The sequence below is a fragment of the Pristiophorus japonicus genome, chromosome 9 (assembly GCF_044704955.1).
Source record: "Pristiophorus japonicus isolate sPriJap1 chromosome 9, sPriJap1.hap1, whole genome shotgun sequence".
NCBI classification, from domain to species: Eukaryota; Metazoa; Chordata; class Chondrichthyes; family Pristiophoridae; genus Pristiophorus; species Pristiophorus japonicus.
The window spans coordinates 19,868,069-19,884,678 of record NC_091985.1 but is presented as its reverse complement, the minus strand read 5'-3'; the positions used below and the strand labels follow the sequence as shown (position 1 = coordinate 19,884,678).

General features: G+C 47.6%; 1 protein-coding gene across 1 annotated transcript in view; it reads right to left on the bottom strand.

The window, feature by feature from the left end:
• The window catches only part of krtcap3 (keratinocyte associated protein 3), a 37,271-nt gene extending 24,692 nt beyond the window's left edge, over positions 1-12,579 (bottom strand). Inside the window, exon 1 of the mRNA XM_070890939.1 lies at positions 12,486-12,579. Within this exon, the coding sequence (XP_070747040.1) occupies positions 12,486-12,498 (13 nt within the window). The 5' untranslated portion in view covers positions 12,499-12,579. The remainder of the gene's footprint in view (positions 1-12,485) is intronic.
• Between the last annotated feature and the right edge of the window lie 4,031 nt (positions 12,580-16,610).

Genomic DNA, 16,610 nt, shown 5'->3' with positions numbered 1-16,610 from the left:
TTAACGCAGTGAAATGTCCCAAGGCGCTTCACAGGAGTATTATGCGATACAAATTTGACCCCGAGCCTCATAAGTAGAAATTAGCGCCGGTTGGTCAAGGAGGTATGTTTTAAGGAGCGTCTTGAGGGAGGAAAGAGAGGTGTAGACAGGCTGAGGTTTAGGCAGGGAGTTCCAGAGCTGGGGCCTCGGCAACAGAAGGCACGTTGGTTGAGCGATTATAATCAGGGATGCTCTCAAGAAGGCAGAATTAGATGAGCACTGACATCTCAGAGGGGTTGTGGGACTGGAGGAGATTACAGAGATAGAGAGGGGCGAGGCCATGGAGGGATTTGAAAATGAGAATTTTGAAATCGAAGCGTTGCTTAACTGGAAGATAATGTAGGTCAGTGAGCACAGGAGTGATGCGGGACTTGGTGCGAGTTCGGACAGCAGCAGCCGAGTTTTGGATCACCTCTAGTTTACGTAGGGTAGAATGTGGGTGGCCAGCCAGAAGTGCACTGGAATAATCAAGTCTAGAGGTAACAAAGGCATGGATGAGGGCTTCAGCAGCAGATGAGCTGAGGCAAAGGCAGAGACAGGCAATGTACGGGAGGTGGAAATAGGTGGTGTTAATTATGCTGTGGATATGTGGTCGAAAGCTCATGTCAGGGTCAAATATGACACCAAGGTTGCAAGCAGTCTGGTTCAGCCTCAGATAGGAGCTTGGGAGGAGGGCTGGAGTCAGTGGCGAGGGAACGGAGTTTGTGGCGAGGACTGAAAACAATGGCTTCGGTCTTCCCAATATTTAATTGGGAAAAATTTCTGCTCATGGATGTCGGACAAGCAGTCTGACAATTTAGAGGCCATAGAGGGGTTGAGAGAAGTGGTGGTGAGGTAGAGCTGGGAGTCGTCAGCGTCCATGTGGAAGCTGACTCCGTGTTTCCGGATGATGTCGCCAAGGGGCAACATGTAGATGAGAAACAGGAGGGGGCCAAGGATAGAGCCTTGGGGGACACCAGAGGCAACGATGCGGGAGTGGGAAGAGAAACCATTGCAGGTGATTCTCTGACCACGATTGGATAGATAAGAATGGAACCAGACAAGTGCAGTCCCACCCAGCTGGACGACATTGGAGAGGCGTTGGAGGAGGATGAAGCGGCCAACCGTGTCAAAGACTGCAGACAAATCAAGAAGGACGAAGAGAGGTCGTTTGCCTTGTCACAGTCACAAACGATACAATTTGTGACTTTGATGAGAGCCGTTTCAGTACTGCGGCAGGCGCGGAAACCAGATTGAAGGGATTCGAGCATGGAATTGTGGGAAAGATGGGCATGGATTTGGGAGCCAACATGTTCAAGGACTTGAGGGGAAAGGAAGCTTGGAGATGGGGCGGTAGTTTGCAAGGACGGTGCGATCGGTGGATGGTTTTCTTGAGGGGTGATGATGGCAGATTTGAGGTGTGTGGGGGGGAGCGGGGAAGAGCGGGACCAGGAAGGGGGGGGGGGGGGGGGAGGCCGTGGGTCCAAGGTGGGGGCAGGGGGGTCCGGGGGGAATTGCACTCGCCTAGTTCCCTTATCTCGGGAGCCTCCTATCAGCCAGTGCAGCCTTCGGCCACCTGAGGAAAAGTGTGTTTGAAGACCAGGCCCTCAAAACTGTCTCCAAGCTCATGGTCTACAGCGCCGTAGGAATACCCATCCTCTTGTATGGTTCAGAGAAGTGGACCATGTACAGTAGACACCTCAAGTTGCTGGAGAAATATCACCAATGATGTCTCTGCAAGATCCTACAAATCCGCTGGGAGGACAGATGCACCAACATCAGCGTCCTCATCCAGGCTAGCATCCCCAGCATTGAAGCACTGACCACACTTGATCAGCTTCGCTGGGCGGGCCGCATTGTTCACATGCCAGACACGAGACTCCCAAAGCAAGCGCTCGACTCGGAATTCCTTCACGGCAAACGAGCCAAAGGTGGGCAGAGGAAACGTTACAAGGACAACCTCAAAGCCTCGCTGATAAAGTGCGACATCCCCACCGACACCTGGGAGTCCCTGGCCAAAGACCGCCCTAAGTGGAGGAAGTGCATCCGGGAGGGCGCCGAGCACCTCGAGTCTCATCGCCGAGAGCATGCAGAAATCAAGCGCAGGCAGCGGAAAGAGCGGCAAACCAGTCCCACCCACCCCTTCCCTCAACGACTATCTGTCCCACCTGTGACAGAGTCTGTGGCTCTCGTATTGGACTGTTCAGCCACCAAAGAACTCACTTCAGGAATGGAAGCAAGTCTTCCTCGATTCCGAGGGACTGCCTATGATGATGAGGGATTAGTCAAGTCCAGAGGTAACAAAGGCATGGATGGGGGTTTCAGCAGGTGAGCTGAGGCAGGGGCTGAGACAGGCAATGTTACAGAGGTGGAAATAGGCAGGTTTAGTTACGTTAAAGGCAGTATACGAAAGCAGATAGTTGCTGCTGATAAATGTGATCTAACTAAATGAGCAAAGGATTTAGGAAAGCAATTATTCACTCAACAAGAGTCAATATAGCAGGTGTGGATAGACTCTCCTGCCCATTTTCTGTTCACTTGAATGAATAGCTGATAATTGACTGTTGATGTTATGGAGAATTGAATTCTCTGAATAATTTAAAATTAATTAAGTGAATATAAAGATGTCACCATGCAGGTCTGAAAGGAATACACAGAGGTTGAAACCTTTCACACTTCCTGCTCAGCTCTAAAATCGAACTTTGAACCCTGTCTTCTCTAACTTTGTCAAGTTCTGATGAAAGGTCACACCCTGAAACGTTAACTCTGTTTTTCTCTCCACAGATGCTGCCTGACCTGCTGAGTGTTTCCAGCATTTTCTGTTTTTATTTCATTTCATTGCTCTCCTTGGAGCAAAGAGGAGCGAGGGGAGATTTGATAAAAGACTTGCATTTAAATAGCACCTTTCACGATCACCGGACGTCTCAAAGTGCTTTACAGCCAATGAAGTACTTTTGGAGTATAGTCACTGTTGTAATGTGGGAAATGTGGCAGCCAATTTGCGCACAGCAAGCTCCCACAAACAGCAATGTTATAAAGACCAGATAACCTGTTTTGTTATGTTGATTGAGGGATAAATATTGGCCAGAACACCGGGGTGAACTCCCCTGCTCTTCTTTGAAAAATTCCCATTGGATCTTTTACACCCACCTCAGAGAGCAGACTGGGCCTTGGGTTAACGTCTCATCTGAAAGACGGCACCTCCGACAGTGCAGCACTCCCTCAGCACTGCATTGGAGTGTCAGCCTAGATTTGTGTGTTCAAATGCTTGGAGGGTGACTTGAACCCACAACCTTCTGACTCAGAGGCGAGAGTGCTACCCACTGAGCCCCAGCTGACACTAAGATTCAATTGTTCAATATCATGAGAGGTCTGGACAAAGTAGAGAGACAGAAACTGTTCCCATTGGCAGAAGGGTCAAGAACCAGAGGACACAGATTTAAGGCGATTGGCAAAAGAACTAAAGGCAATGCAAGAAAAAACTTGGTTGGGTTCTGGAATGCACTGCCTGAAAGGGTGGTGGAGGCAGACTCAATCTTATCTTTCAAAAGGGATAAGTATCTGAATGAAAAAAAATTGCAGGGCTATGGGGAAAGAGCAGGGACTAGCTGAAAGTCGGCACGGGCTCGACGGGCCAAATGGCCTCCTTCTGTGCTGGAACCATTCTCCGATTCCAGCAGCCACAGTATTTTGCTTTTGTTTAACGCCCATCTGTTGGAGCAGCGCTGAGGTTACTGACAACAACAACAAAAAATTGCATTTATACAGCGCTTCAAACGTAGTAAAGCATCCCAAGGCGCTTCGCTGACGAGTTATCAAACAAAATTTGACAGCCAGCCACAGAAGATTAGGACAAAAAGAGGCCAGTTTTAAGGAGCGTCTTTTAAGAAAGAGAGAGAGGTAGAGAGGCGGAGAGGTTGAGGAAGGGAATTCCAGAGCTTCGGGTCCAGGCAGCTGAAGGCACGGCTGTCAATGCTGGAGCAGTTAGAGTTCAGAGAAGGTTCACTAGGTTGATTCCGGGGATGAGGGGCTTGACTTGAGGAAAGGTTGAGTAGGTTGGGCCTCTACTCAGTGGAATTCAGAAGAATGAGAGGTGATCTTATCGAAAAGTATAAGATTATGAGGGGGCTTGACAAGGTGGATGCAGAGAGGATGTTTCCACTGATAGGGAAGACTAGAAACATAGAAAATAGGTGCAGGAGCAGGCTATTCAGCCCTTCGAGCCTGCACCACCATTCAATATGATCATGGCTGACCATTCAATATGATCATGGCTGATCATTCAACTTCAGTACCCCACTCCTGCCTTCTCTCCATACCGCTTGATCCCTTTAGCTGCAAGGGCAACATCTAGCTCCCTTTTTAATATATCTAAAGAACTGGCCTCAACAACTTTCTGTGGTAGAGAATTCCACAGGTTCACAATTCTCTGAGTGAAAAGTTTCTCCTCATCTCAATCTTATATGGCGTACCCCTTATTCTTAGACTGTGACCCCTGGTTCTGGATTCCCCAACATCGGAAACATTCTTCCTGCATCTAACCTGTCCAATCCCGTCAGAATTTTATATGCGATCCCCTCTCATTCTTCTAAATTTCAGTCAATATAAGCCGAGTCAATCCAGTCTTTCTTCATAGGTCAGTCCTGCCATCCCGGGAATCGGTCTGGTGAACCTTCGCTGCATCTAACCTGTCCAATCCCTCAATAGCAAGAATGTCCATCCGCAGATTAGGAGACCAAAACTGCACACAATATTCAAGGTGTGGTCTCACCAATGCCCTGTACAACTGCAGCAAGACCTCCCTGCTCTTATACTCAAATCCTATCGCTATGAAGGCCAACATGCCATTTTCTTTCTTAACTGCCTGCTCTATCTGCATTCCTACTTTCAATGACTGACGTACCATGACACCTAGGTCTCGTTGCACCTCCCCTTTTCCTAATCTGCCGCCATTCAGATAATATTCTGCCTTTGTGTTTTTGCCCCCAAAGTGGATAACCTCACATTTATCCACATTATACTGCATCTGCCATGCATTTGCCCACTCACCCAACCTGTCCAAGTCACCCTGCAGTCTCTTAGCATCCTCCTCACAGCTCACACTAGAAGTATGGGGAAATTAACTTAGAATAAAGGGCCGCCCATTTAAAACTGAGATGAGGAGGAATTTCTTCTCTGAGGGTTGTAAATCTGTGGAATTCGCTGCCCCAGAGAGCTGTGGAAGCTGGGTCATTGAATACATTTAAGACAGACAGTTTCTTAACCAATATGGGAATAAGGGGTTATGGGGAGCAGGCAGGGAAGTGGAGCTGAGTCCATGATCAGATCAGCCATGATCGTATAAAATGGTGGAGCAGGCTCGAGGGGCCGTATGGCCTACTCCTGTTTCGTGCTTTCATGGAGGAGCACAGAGATTTCGGTGGGGTTGTAGGCCATGCTCCCTTTAATTCTTTTTTGGATGTGCGGTCCATTCAAACTTCCACATGGCTGTGCGGGTCCTCCCTGCTGTTTAAAGGGAACATTGGTCGTGGGGCTGGAGGAGATTATGGAGGTAGGGCGGGTCGAGGCTGTGGAGGAATTTGAACACAAGGGTGAGAATTCAACAGAGCAGAGAATTCTAGGCTCCTCTTGACATTCCTTGCAGTTTTCAACTCAAACACTGGCATATAATACTCAACATCATATTACAGGAACAAAACTGCTCAAATTTCAGTTTTATTGTTGGAATATTGACCCTATATAACATGCATTAAACAACTAACTAAACATAGAATTGTAAATACATCACTGCTTCTGTGGTTTCATCCAAACTCTTACTTTTTTGGTCTTATGCCCCTTCTCTCTCCTATCGGTACTTATTGTTCATGGATGTGCTGCCCTCTTAGCCACCAATACCTCGCCGCAAGTGGCCATTCTAAAATGGTGAGCCGCGATAGAAGGTTTTGGCAGGACGGTCAACAATGGGGTGCATCGCAGACCAGTCTCAATGCGTTTTATAGACAGAGGTGGGATTTGGAGGGACACGCACGAACACAGACACAGAGACACGAGCTGTCACAACCAGCAGTGAACAACCTGGCCAATGTTTACCCTTAGCCCAATGGTGTTGAAGAAGTTGCATTCCAAAGACCAAGAATCAAAGGTTTCTGCTCTGGCTGTGCTCCACCAAGCAGTGTCCTTACCCACGTGGCCATCAAGGGAGCTTCATCCATTTTTATCTCCAAACAATAAAACACATTTCCACCATCTACAAGGCACAAGTCAGGAGTGTGATGGAATACTCTCCACTTGCCTGGATGAGTGCAGCTCCAACAACACTCAAGAAGCTCGACACCATCCAGGACAAAGTAGCCCGTTTGATTGGCACCCCATCCACCACTTTAAACATTCACTCCCTCCACCACCGGCGCACCGTGGCTGCAGTGTGTACCATCTACAAGATACACTGCAGCAACTCGCCAAGGCTTCTTCGGCAGCACCTCCCAAACCCAAGATCTCCACCACCTAGAAGGACAAGGGCAGCAGGCGCATGGGAACACCATCATCTGCAAGTTTGCCTCTAACTCACATACCATCCTGACTTGGAAATATATCGCCGTTCCTTCATCGTCGCTGGGTCAAAATCCTGGAACTCCCTCCATAACAGCACTGTGGGAGTACCTTCACCACACGGACTGCAGGCCATCTTCTTAAGGGCAATTAGTGATAGGCAATAGCCTTGCCAGCGACGCCCATATCCCGTGAATTAATATATATATATTTTTAATTATAATTCCTTTTAGTAATGTTTCTTAACAAAATAAGTTAAAAAATGTCTTGCTCAGTGTGGAACTGGCTTGAATTACACAGACCAACCTTATTTTGGTCAGCTGGTTCTCTGACACAAACAGAAACCCATCAGCATGTTTTGCACGCTTCAATTCAAACTACAGGTTGATCCTCCCTTATCCAGAACCCTCGGGACCTGGCCTGTGGCGGATAAGTCAGCCAGGATCCCTGCCCTGATTTGCTATTCAGCTCGAAAATGCCGACCTCTCTCTGCTCCTTTAAGACGCTCCTCAAAACATACCTCTTTGAACATCTGCCCTATTGTCTCCTGCTTTGGCTGTGTTAATTATTGTCTGATTTACTCTCCTGTTAAGCACCTTGGGACGTTTTACTATGTTAAAGGTGCTAGAGAAATGCACCTTCTTGTTGTTACACAAGAACATAAGAATTAGGAGCAGGAGTAGGCCATAGGGCCCCTCGAGCCTGCTCCACCATTCAATAAGATCATGGCTGATCTTCGCCCTCAACTCCATTTCCCGCCCGATCCCCAAGGACAATTTAATGCAATCAGATGCAATAAAAATGCTTGAATTCCACCTAATAGAAAGAGAGTTGCTGCATAGACCCTAAACCAATAGTCAGATAAAGGCAAGACTGAGCACGGCTGTGACACCCTCCTATTCACCACCAAGGTAGCTTGCTTTCATCTTCACAAGGCCTGGAACAGAAGGAGGCCATTCAGCCCATCAAGCCTGCTCTCCAATTCAATTATATATCATGGCTGGACTGCTGCCAAACCTTTCATCAACCGTCAACTCTAGACTCAATCGTTCCAATGCTTTTCAATAACGCATTTGCTTCATGGGTTCTTTGCTGAAGAATTCATAGCAACACATTGGTTTAAGAACGAGTTGGTTTATGAGCAAAAAGTTTAACAATCACACTGCACATTACCAGTTCATCCACCAGGCTCACAACCACCTGCCTCATCGTGGATTCCCTGAACCCAACTGGCTGGGGTTTTATTGAGACTTGGGAACATCATGCGAGTGGCTGAGCCACTCCCAACTCAACAGCTCTACAACTATTTTAAATCATACAATTAACCAAGTGTCCCCCCCACCCCCCCTCCTTGTTAAAGGGGCACAACATATAGAAAACCGGAAAAAAACAATTTAGAATTTGGTTGCTGGGGGTGATGATGCACTCCAGTCCCACTGGTGCCCAGCGGTCGTGGAAAGCCTCGAGCGTCATCAACAGCTCTACAACTATTTTAGTTCAAACTATAAATCAAGTGCCTCCTTATTAAAGGGACACTAAAACCAAACAAATTAAACTTAACATTAAAAGAATCAAATTAGAATTTGGTTGCCAGGGCTGATGATGCACTCCAGTCCCTCCGGCACCCACCTCTTGCGTTGCAGAAGGCTGCGAGCGTTATCAACAGCTCTACAACCCTGAGCATGCGCACAGGTGCAGACATTACATCCACAAACTCGGATTCAACTAAAACTCTACAGATACTCTATCCTGCTCACCCATCATCCCTTCCCCAATGACCTACACTGTCTCCCTGTCCCCTAGTATGTCAAATTGAAAAACCTTAACCTCATTTACAAATCCCTCCACAGCGTCGCCCTAGCCTACCTCTGCAGCCTTCTGTTTCCGGCCGCCCCCCTCTCTCCTCCTCCCCCCCTCCAGGCCCCCACGGCTCGGACTCTGGCCTCGTGTCATTCCATCCCTCTGCTCCATTACTGGTGCCAGCCAGAGCTTTCAGCGCTCTGGAACTCTCTTTATATCTCTTCCTCCAGGCAAGGGTAGTAAGGGTTAAGGGACCAAGGTGAGTAGATGGAGTTAAGATACAGATCAGCCATGATCTAATGTAATGCCGGAACAGGCTCGAGGGCTGAATGGCCTCCTCTTGTTCCGATGTTCCTCATCAAAAGCCCTCAGAAACCCCATTTCATTGACCAAGCTCTCCATTAAAGGCCCAACCCCTGCTTCGTGTAGAGAGACTTGGAATGTTTTCTATGTTTCGTTTTGAAATGCAGCAGCTTGGCTTTTTTGGATAACAGTCATGGTGATCACAGCATTCATTCTATGGTATTTGAGCTCGAGAGACGATTTCACTCTCTCGAAATGAAGTGAATGTACGCAGCAGCAGTAGAGACAAAGACAGGGCAACAACGAGCTTCATGGACAGGCGAGCATTTTTTAGTTCAGAACTGATACGTCCTTACTATACAGTATAAATGCACACGAGGCCCATACTGGAGAGAAGGTCACTCTGACCAGTTACCTTTATTAACAAGACCTCAAGTGATGAAGGTGGGTGGAGCTTCCTCTTTTATATCTGAAAGTCCAGGTTAGGAGTGTCTCCCACAAGTTCACCCCCTTGTGGTCAATGTTCTCAAGGTGTACAACTTAGGTCAGTTTATACATGGGTTACAATGATAATTGAATACATGACAAGAACAACTTGCATTTGTATAGTGCTTTTAATGTAGTAAAGGCACTTCAGAGGATTTGACAGTGAGCCACATAGGGAGATTTTAGGGCAGGTGAAGAGGCAAGTGTTAAGGAGCGTCTTAAAGGAGGACAGGGAAGTGGAGAGGTTTAGAGAGGGAATTCCAAAGATTAGGGCCTTAGCAGCTGAAGGCATGGCCGGGAATGATTAAAATTGGGGATGCGCAAGAGGCCAGAATAGGAGGGCGCAGAGTTCTCAAAGGGTTGTAGGGCTGGAGGTTACAGAGATGGGGAGGGGAGAGGCCACGGAGGGACTTGAAAACAAGGATGAGAATTTTAAAATTAAGACGCTGCTGGACCAGCAGCCAATGTAGGTCAGCGAGCACAGGGTGACAGGCGAATGGGACTTGAAAGAAATGGGGAAAAAAAGACAACTTGTATTTATATAGTGCTTTTCACGACCACCGGACGTCCCAATGAAGTACTTTTTGATGCGTAGTCACTGATGTAATGTTGGCAGCACAGCAGCCAATTTGCGCACAACAAGCTCCCACAAATGACAATGTGATTGAGAAATAAACATTGACCAGGACACCAGGGATAACTCCCTTGTTCTTCAAAATAGTGCCATGGAATCTTTTACGTCAACCGGAGAGTCGGTTTAACGTCTCATCTGAAAGATGGCAGCTCCGACAGTGCAGCTCAGTGCAGTGCACTGCACTGCAGTGTCAGCCTAGATTTTTGTGCTCAGGTTTCTGGAATGGGACCGGAACCACACAACGTTCTGACTCAGACGCGAGGGTGCTACCAACTGAGTCACAGCTGGCACATTAGCGTGAGTTAGGATACTGACAGTAAAGTTCTGGATGAGTTACAAGTTTATGGTGGGTGGGAAATGGGAGGCTGGAATAGTCCAGACGAGAGGTAACAAAGGCTTGGATGAGGGTTTCAGCAGCAGATTAGCTGAGGCAGGGGCGGAGAGGGGTGACAGTATGGAAGTTTAAGTCGGCTGCCTTGGTGATGTCGAGAATATGTGGTCAGAAGCTCATATCAGGGTCAGTAGGACTTCAAAGTTGCCAACAGTCTGGTTCAGCCTCAGATTGTAACCAGGGAGATAGTGCACAAGTCAATATTCTCCCGCACATGATCAGCCAACTCAGTTCTGGGCTGGATTTTGGTCATCATTTCAGCTGGTATTCATATTTTTTGGTGAAATACCACCCGTTGCAATTTTGATCAAAGTGTACCGCCAGCGGTTTCAAAATACCACTGGGGGCGGACTGCTAGCATGCAACACTAAAAAAAACGCTTCCGCCCGAGTTTAGTGGTAACGGTGACCCAGAGGTGAGGAGAAACCAGCAGGAACAGCAGTTCAATTGCTGGTAAAAATGAAACCCCGCAGAAAAAGTTAAAGTACAAAAAAAATTTATTTTGCAGCAATTCAGTGCAGAAGGGTCGTGTGAATGTTTTCCTATTTTTTTGATAACTATTGTGTGTGTTTTTCCCCTCTCCTAGGCCCAACTCTCAGCCTCAGTCTAAATTTTTCTAGAATACCACTGAATTTGACCAGGATTGCATTTTCCGCCGAAAATCCACGTGGAACACAGATTTTTCCCGGTGGGCGGATTTTTAAAAATGTGTTTATCAAAATTCCGCCGATCTTAATTAAAAAATCATAGCAGTTTTTTTTCTTTTCGGTGGTAATCCAGTGGTGGCGGTTTTTCACCAAAATTCAGCCCAATGTTTACAAAACAAAAATTCAGAATACGTAATCTATAAAATTAAAGTTGCCATTCTGTCTTTCTTCACGGAATCTTACATTACAGAAGGCCATTCGGCCAATCGTGTCTGTGGGGGCTTTTTGAAACTGCTATCCAATTTGACAGAGCCTTGATCTTTCCCCATAGACCGGCAAAGTTTTCCTTTTCAAGTAGAAACCCAATTCCCCTTTGAAAGTTATTATTGAATTTGCTTTCACCGCCCATTTCAGGCAGTGCACTCCAGATCATAACATAACATTTTAGTTTCATAGGATTACACAGGATATACGGCTCAGAAACAGGCCATTTGGCCCAACCAGTCCATGCTGGCGTTTAAGCTCCACTCGAATCATTGCAACGTTTCAGACCAGGAAACCTCTTAAGTTGTAGAGTATTTTAAAAATTGATTTGAAAAACAGATTCAATAATAGCTTTCAAAAAGGGAATTGGATGAATACTTGAAAAAGTAAAAATTCAGGGCTAAGAGAAGGGGAGTGGGATTAGTTGCTTTCTAAAAAAATGGAAAAATACATAATTACATTAGAGATTTGATAATTATATTCGATACTTGACCCTGAAATGAGCTTTCGACCACATATCCGCAGCATAATTAAGACCATCTATTTCTACCTCTGTAACATCGCCCATCTCCGCCCTTGCCTCAGCTCATCCGCTGCTGAAGTCTTCATCCATGCCTTTGTTTCCTCTAGACTTGACTATTCCAGCGCACTCCTGGCTGGCCTCCCACATGCTACCCTGGACAAACCTGAGGTGATCCAAAACTCGGCTGTCCGTGTCCTAACTCACACCAAGTCCCACTCACCCATCACCCCTGTGCTCGCTGACCGACATTGGCTTCCCTTTAAGCAATGCCTCACTTTCAAAATTCTCATCCTTATTTTCAAGTCCCTCCATAGCCTCGCCCCTCCCTACCTCTGTAATCTCCTCCAGCCCCACAACCTCTAATATGTCTGCGCTCCTCTAATTCTGCCGTCCTGAGCATCCCTGATTAGAATCGCTCAACCATTGGTGGCTATGCCTCCTGTTGCCTCGGCCCCAAGCTCTGGAACTCCCTCCCTAAACCTCTCCGCCTCTCTTTCCTCCTTCAGGCTTCAGGACCCTCCTTAAAATCTACTTCTTTGACCAAAGCTTTTGGTCACACATGCTAAGTTCTACTTCCGCGGCTCGGTGCCAAATTTTTATCGCATAACACTCCTGTGAAGCGCCTTGGGACGTTTCACTTCGTTAAAGGCGCTATATAAATACCAGTTGTTGTTGAGATGGAACCTTCCACTCCAACTCCACACATAGAAGTTGTTTAACCAGATTTCAGGGCAGGAGGAGTGTCTCCTGTGGGCTTTTGTTTGTTTGTTGAAGGGCTGCTGCTTTCGCTCCCTCTCACTTCCCTTGTCCCTGTCTTTATCAGAGGCCGCCGCCGCTCCCTGGACGGGAAGGCCAGATACAGTCACTTACCGAAGTTGCACATGTCGCCGACCGCTGAGCGCAGAGCCCCGGGCGGTGCCGCTGCGCCGTCTCCCCGCTCCGCACCTTGGACCAGGTAGCTGCCGTGACGTCACCGCACACCTGGGCACCGGAAGCGCCGCCTGGAGCTGGGCGGGGAAAGCCACTTCCGCCCAGCCAGCATCCTGGCCAAAGGTCTGATCCTGGCAGGGGGAGAAATCAGTCCAATGTCTGTATCGCTCGCTGCCAGTAAATCAGCAGGAAGGCGGCAGATGTAAATCCAATTGATGCAAATATTGGATCTGACAAATCAAGTGTTTACCGAATCTTTCTGGGACAGATCTATCGCCAATGTAGAGTCTAATATCCTCTGCACAGCGCCCCAGCATCAATGAATCCCCTTGGATTGAAATGTCGTCCCGACAGCAATGCAGGCAAAGGATTTGTTTTTCTTTATTCATTCACTGGGATGTGGCCGCCGCTGGCATTTATTGCCCATCCCTAGTTGTCCTTTATCATCACCATAGACAGTCCCTCGGAATCGAGGAAGACTTCCACTCTAAAAATGAGTTCTTAAGTGACTGAACAGTCCAATACAAGAACCACAGACTCTGTCACAGGTGGGACAGATAGTCTTTGAGGGAAGGGGTGGGTGGGACTGGTTTGCCGCACGCTCCTTCCGCTGCCTGCGCTTGATTTCTGCATGCTGTCAGCGATGAGACTCAAGGTGCTCAGCGCCCTCCCGGATGCACTTCCTGCACTTCGGGCGGTCTTTGGCCAGTGACTCCCAGGTGTCGGTGGCGATGTTGCACTTTATCAGGGAACCTTTGAGGGTGTCCTTGTACCGTTTCCTCTGCCCACCATTGACTCGTTTGCCGTGAAGGAGTTCCGAGTAGAGCGCTTAATTTTGGAGTCTCGTGTCTGGCATGCGGATAAGGTGGCCCGCCCAGCGGAGCTGATCGAGTGTGGTCAGTGCTTCAATGCTGGGAATGTTGGCCTGGTCAAGGACGCGAATGTTGGTGCGTCTATCCTCCTAGGGGATTTGTAGGATCTTGCGGAGACATCATTGGTGGTACTTCTCCAGCGATTTGAGGTGTCTACTGTTCATGGTCCAAGTCTCTGAGATATACAGGAGGGTGGATATTACTACAGCCCCATAAACCATGAGCTTGGTGGCAGATTTGAGGGCCTGGTCTTCGAACACTCAAGGATGTCTCGGAGCGGCAGGAGGATATTTTGGAGGGGGAGGGTGAACAGTTATCGTGGTGCATATAGGCACCAATGATATAGGTAAAAAACGGGATGAGGTCCTACAAGATGAATTTAGGGAGCTAGGAGTTAAATTAAAAAGTAGGACCTCAAAAGTAGTAATCTCAGGATTGCTACCAGTGCCACGTGCTAGTCAGAGTAGGAGAAGAAACTTCTTCACTCAGAGTTGTTAACCTGTGGAATTCCCTACCGCAGAGAGTTGTTGATGCCAGTTTATTGGATATATTCAAGAGGGAGTTAGATATGGCCCTTACGGCTAAAGGGATCAAGGGGTATGGAGAGAAAGCAGGAAAGGGGTACTGAGGTGAATGATCAGTCATGATCTTATTGAATGGTGGTGCAGACTCGAAGGGCCGAATGGCCTACTCCTGCACCTATTTTCTATGTTTCCTCAGGCGGCCGAATGGTTTTGTGATTCATATAGGTGTGACATGGCTCCCTCACTGCCTCATTAGATAGATGAATTTAACAGATAGATACATACCTGCAATGGCCCATGTCCGATTCACAGCCTACACTGACTCAGCTGATGCAGTCATAGGGAAGTGCAATCTCACGCCACAAGCCAGCAAGGAGAAAATTGCCCAAGGATTCCACTCCAGATGGACATCCTTTACAAGAGGGCATCTTCACCTTTGTGGAACCCCACATTTGGAGCCCCTCGCCCTAATTCACTCCACATAGCTTTCTCCCTTTTCCTAAAGCCTCCTCAAAACCAAGCCTTTGGCCACCTCCTTAGATGGCTGAACAGTCCATTACGAGAGCCACAGTCCCGGTCACAGGTGAGACAGATAGTCGTTGAGGGACGGGGTGGGTGGGACAGGTTTGCCGCACGCTCCTTCTGCTTGATTTCTGGATGCTCTCGTCGATGAGACTCGAGGTGCTCAGCGCCCTCCCGGATGCACTTCCTGCACTTAAGGCGGTCTTTGGTAAGGGACTCCCAAGTGTCAGTGGGGATGTTGCACTTTATCAGGGAGGCTTTGAGGGCGTCCTTGTAATGGTTTCCTTTGCCCACCTTTGGCTCACTTGCCGTGAAGGAGTTCTGAGTAGAGCACTTGCTTTGGGAGCCTCGTGTCTGGCATGTGGACGATGCAGCCTGCCCAGCGGAGCTGATCAAGTGTGGTCAGTGCTTCAATGCTGGGAATGTTGGCCTGGTCGAGGACGCTAACGTTGGTGCGTCTGTCCTCCCAGGGGATTTGTAGGATCCTGCGGCGACATCGTTGGTGGTATTTCTCCAGCGACTTGAGGTGTCTACTGTACATGCTCCGTGCCTCTGAGCCATACAGTTGCCCTTTAACTGAGTGACTTGCTAGGCCATTTCAAAGGGCAGTTAAGAGTGAACAACATTACTGTGGGTCTGGAGTCACATATAGGCGCAGACCAGGTAAGGACGGCAGATTTCCTTCCCTAAAGGACATTCGTGAACCAGTTGGGTTTTCACGACAATCTGGTAGTTTAATGGTCACTATCACTGATACTAGCTTTTTATTCCAGATTTATTTAATTAACTGAATTTAAATTCCATAGCTGCCATGGTGTAATTTGAATTCATGTCCCCAGATCATTAGTCCAGGCCTGTGGATTATTAGCCTAGTAACATGACCACTACACTCCTGCATTCCTATTCCCAATTTGAAAATGGTAAGATCCCACGAGCAGCAAGCGAATGAACCAGCTACTGCGTTTTTGGTGGTGTTGGTCAAATGAAGAATATTGGTCAGGTCAGTGGAAAACCCACTGTTCTTCTTCGACTCCTTGCATGGGATCTTTAATGTCCACTTAAACTGCTGAAAAAGGCAACCGGGCTTTTGGTTTAATGTCTCATCAAGAAGAAAGCACCTCAGTACTGAATTATCAGCTTGGATTATATGTTCAAGTCCTGGAGTGGAAATGGTCCCACAGCCTTGGTACAGTGGGTAGCACTCATGTCTCTGAGTCAGAAGGTTGTGAGTTCAAGTCCACGCTCCAGAGACTTGAGCACAGAATTCGAGGCTGACACTCCAATGCAGTACTGAGGGAGTGCTGCATTGTCAGAGCTGCTGTCTTTCAAACTGAGGCCCCGCCTGCTCTCTCAGGTGGACGTAAAAGATCCCATGGCACTGTATCAAAGAGCAGGGGAGTTATCCCCGGTGTCCTGGGCCAATATTTATCCCTCAATCAACAGCACTAAAAGAAATAGATGATCTGGTCATTTACTTTGCAAAAGTTCTTCTTGCACAATGCATGTTGTCTTTTTTGAAATCAAGTAGTCATGTGTCCAAAAGTAACCACTTCCTCCTGCCGCTAATCTCGGTAGAAATCTTTGCGCAGTCAGTGCTTAAAAGCGATATTTTTGTTTGAGATTTGGTGGACTGAGTGCCTTGAACAGATCAAGGCCTTTAAGCAAATGTCAGTTTGCAGTAATGTCACATTCGGTTTATTTAAAGTTGTTTTCTACCTCGTTCCTTCTCCCTTCCTGTTACGTATGTAAACCTGTAAATACCATTTCTAACTCCCAGAGGGCTCATCCACTGGAGTCCAAAGGGATCCCGCAATCCCTTGGGAGAAGGCACTCTGAGATCTGTAATAAAGGACTACGGTCACACCTTACTTTGAGCTTGCAGTATCTAGTCTGACTCTTTATTCAAGACATAACACTTCACCACCAATCCCAGTTTGTATAGAGGCTAGTATGCAAGAAGTGAAATTAGCTTACTTTGAAAATGCCTTTAGTATTCTAGGCAGTAGAGAACCATAGAAACATAGAAAATAGGTGCAGGAGTAGGCCATTCGGCCCATCGAGCCTGCACCACCATTCGATAAGATCATGGCTGATCATTCCTTCAGTACCCCTTTCCCGCTTTCTCTCCATACCCCTTGATCCCTTTA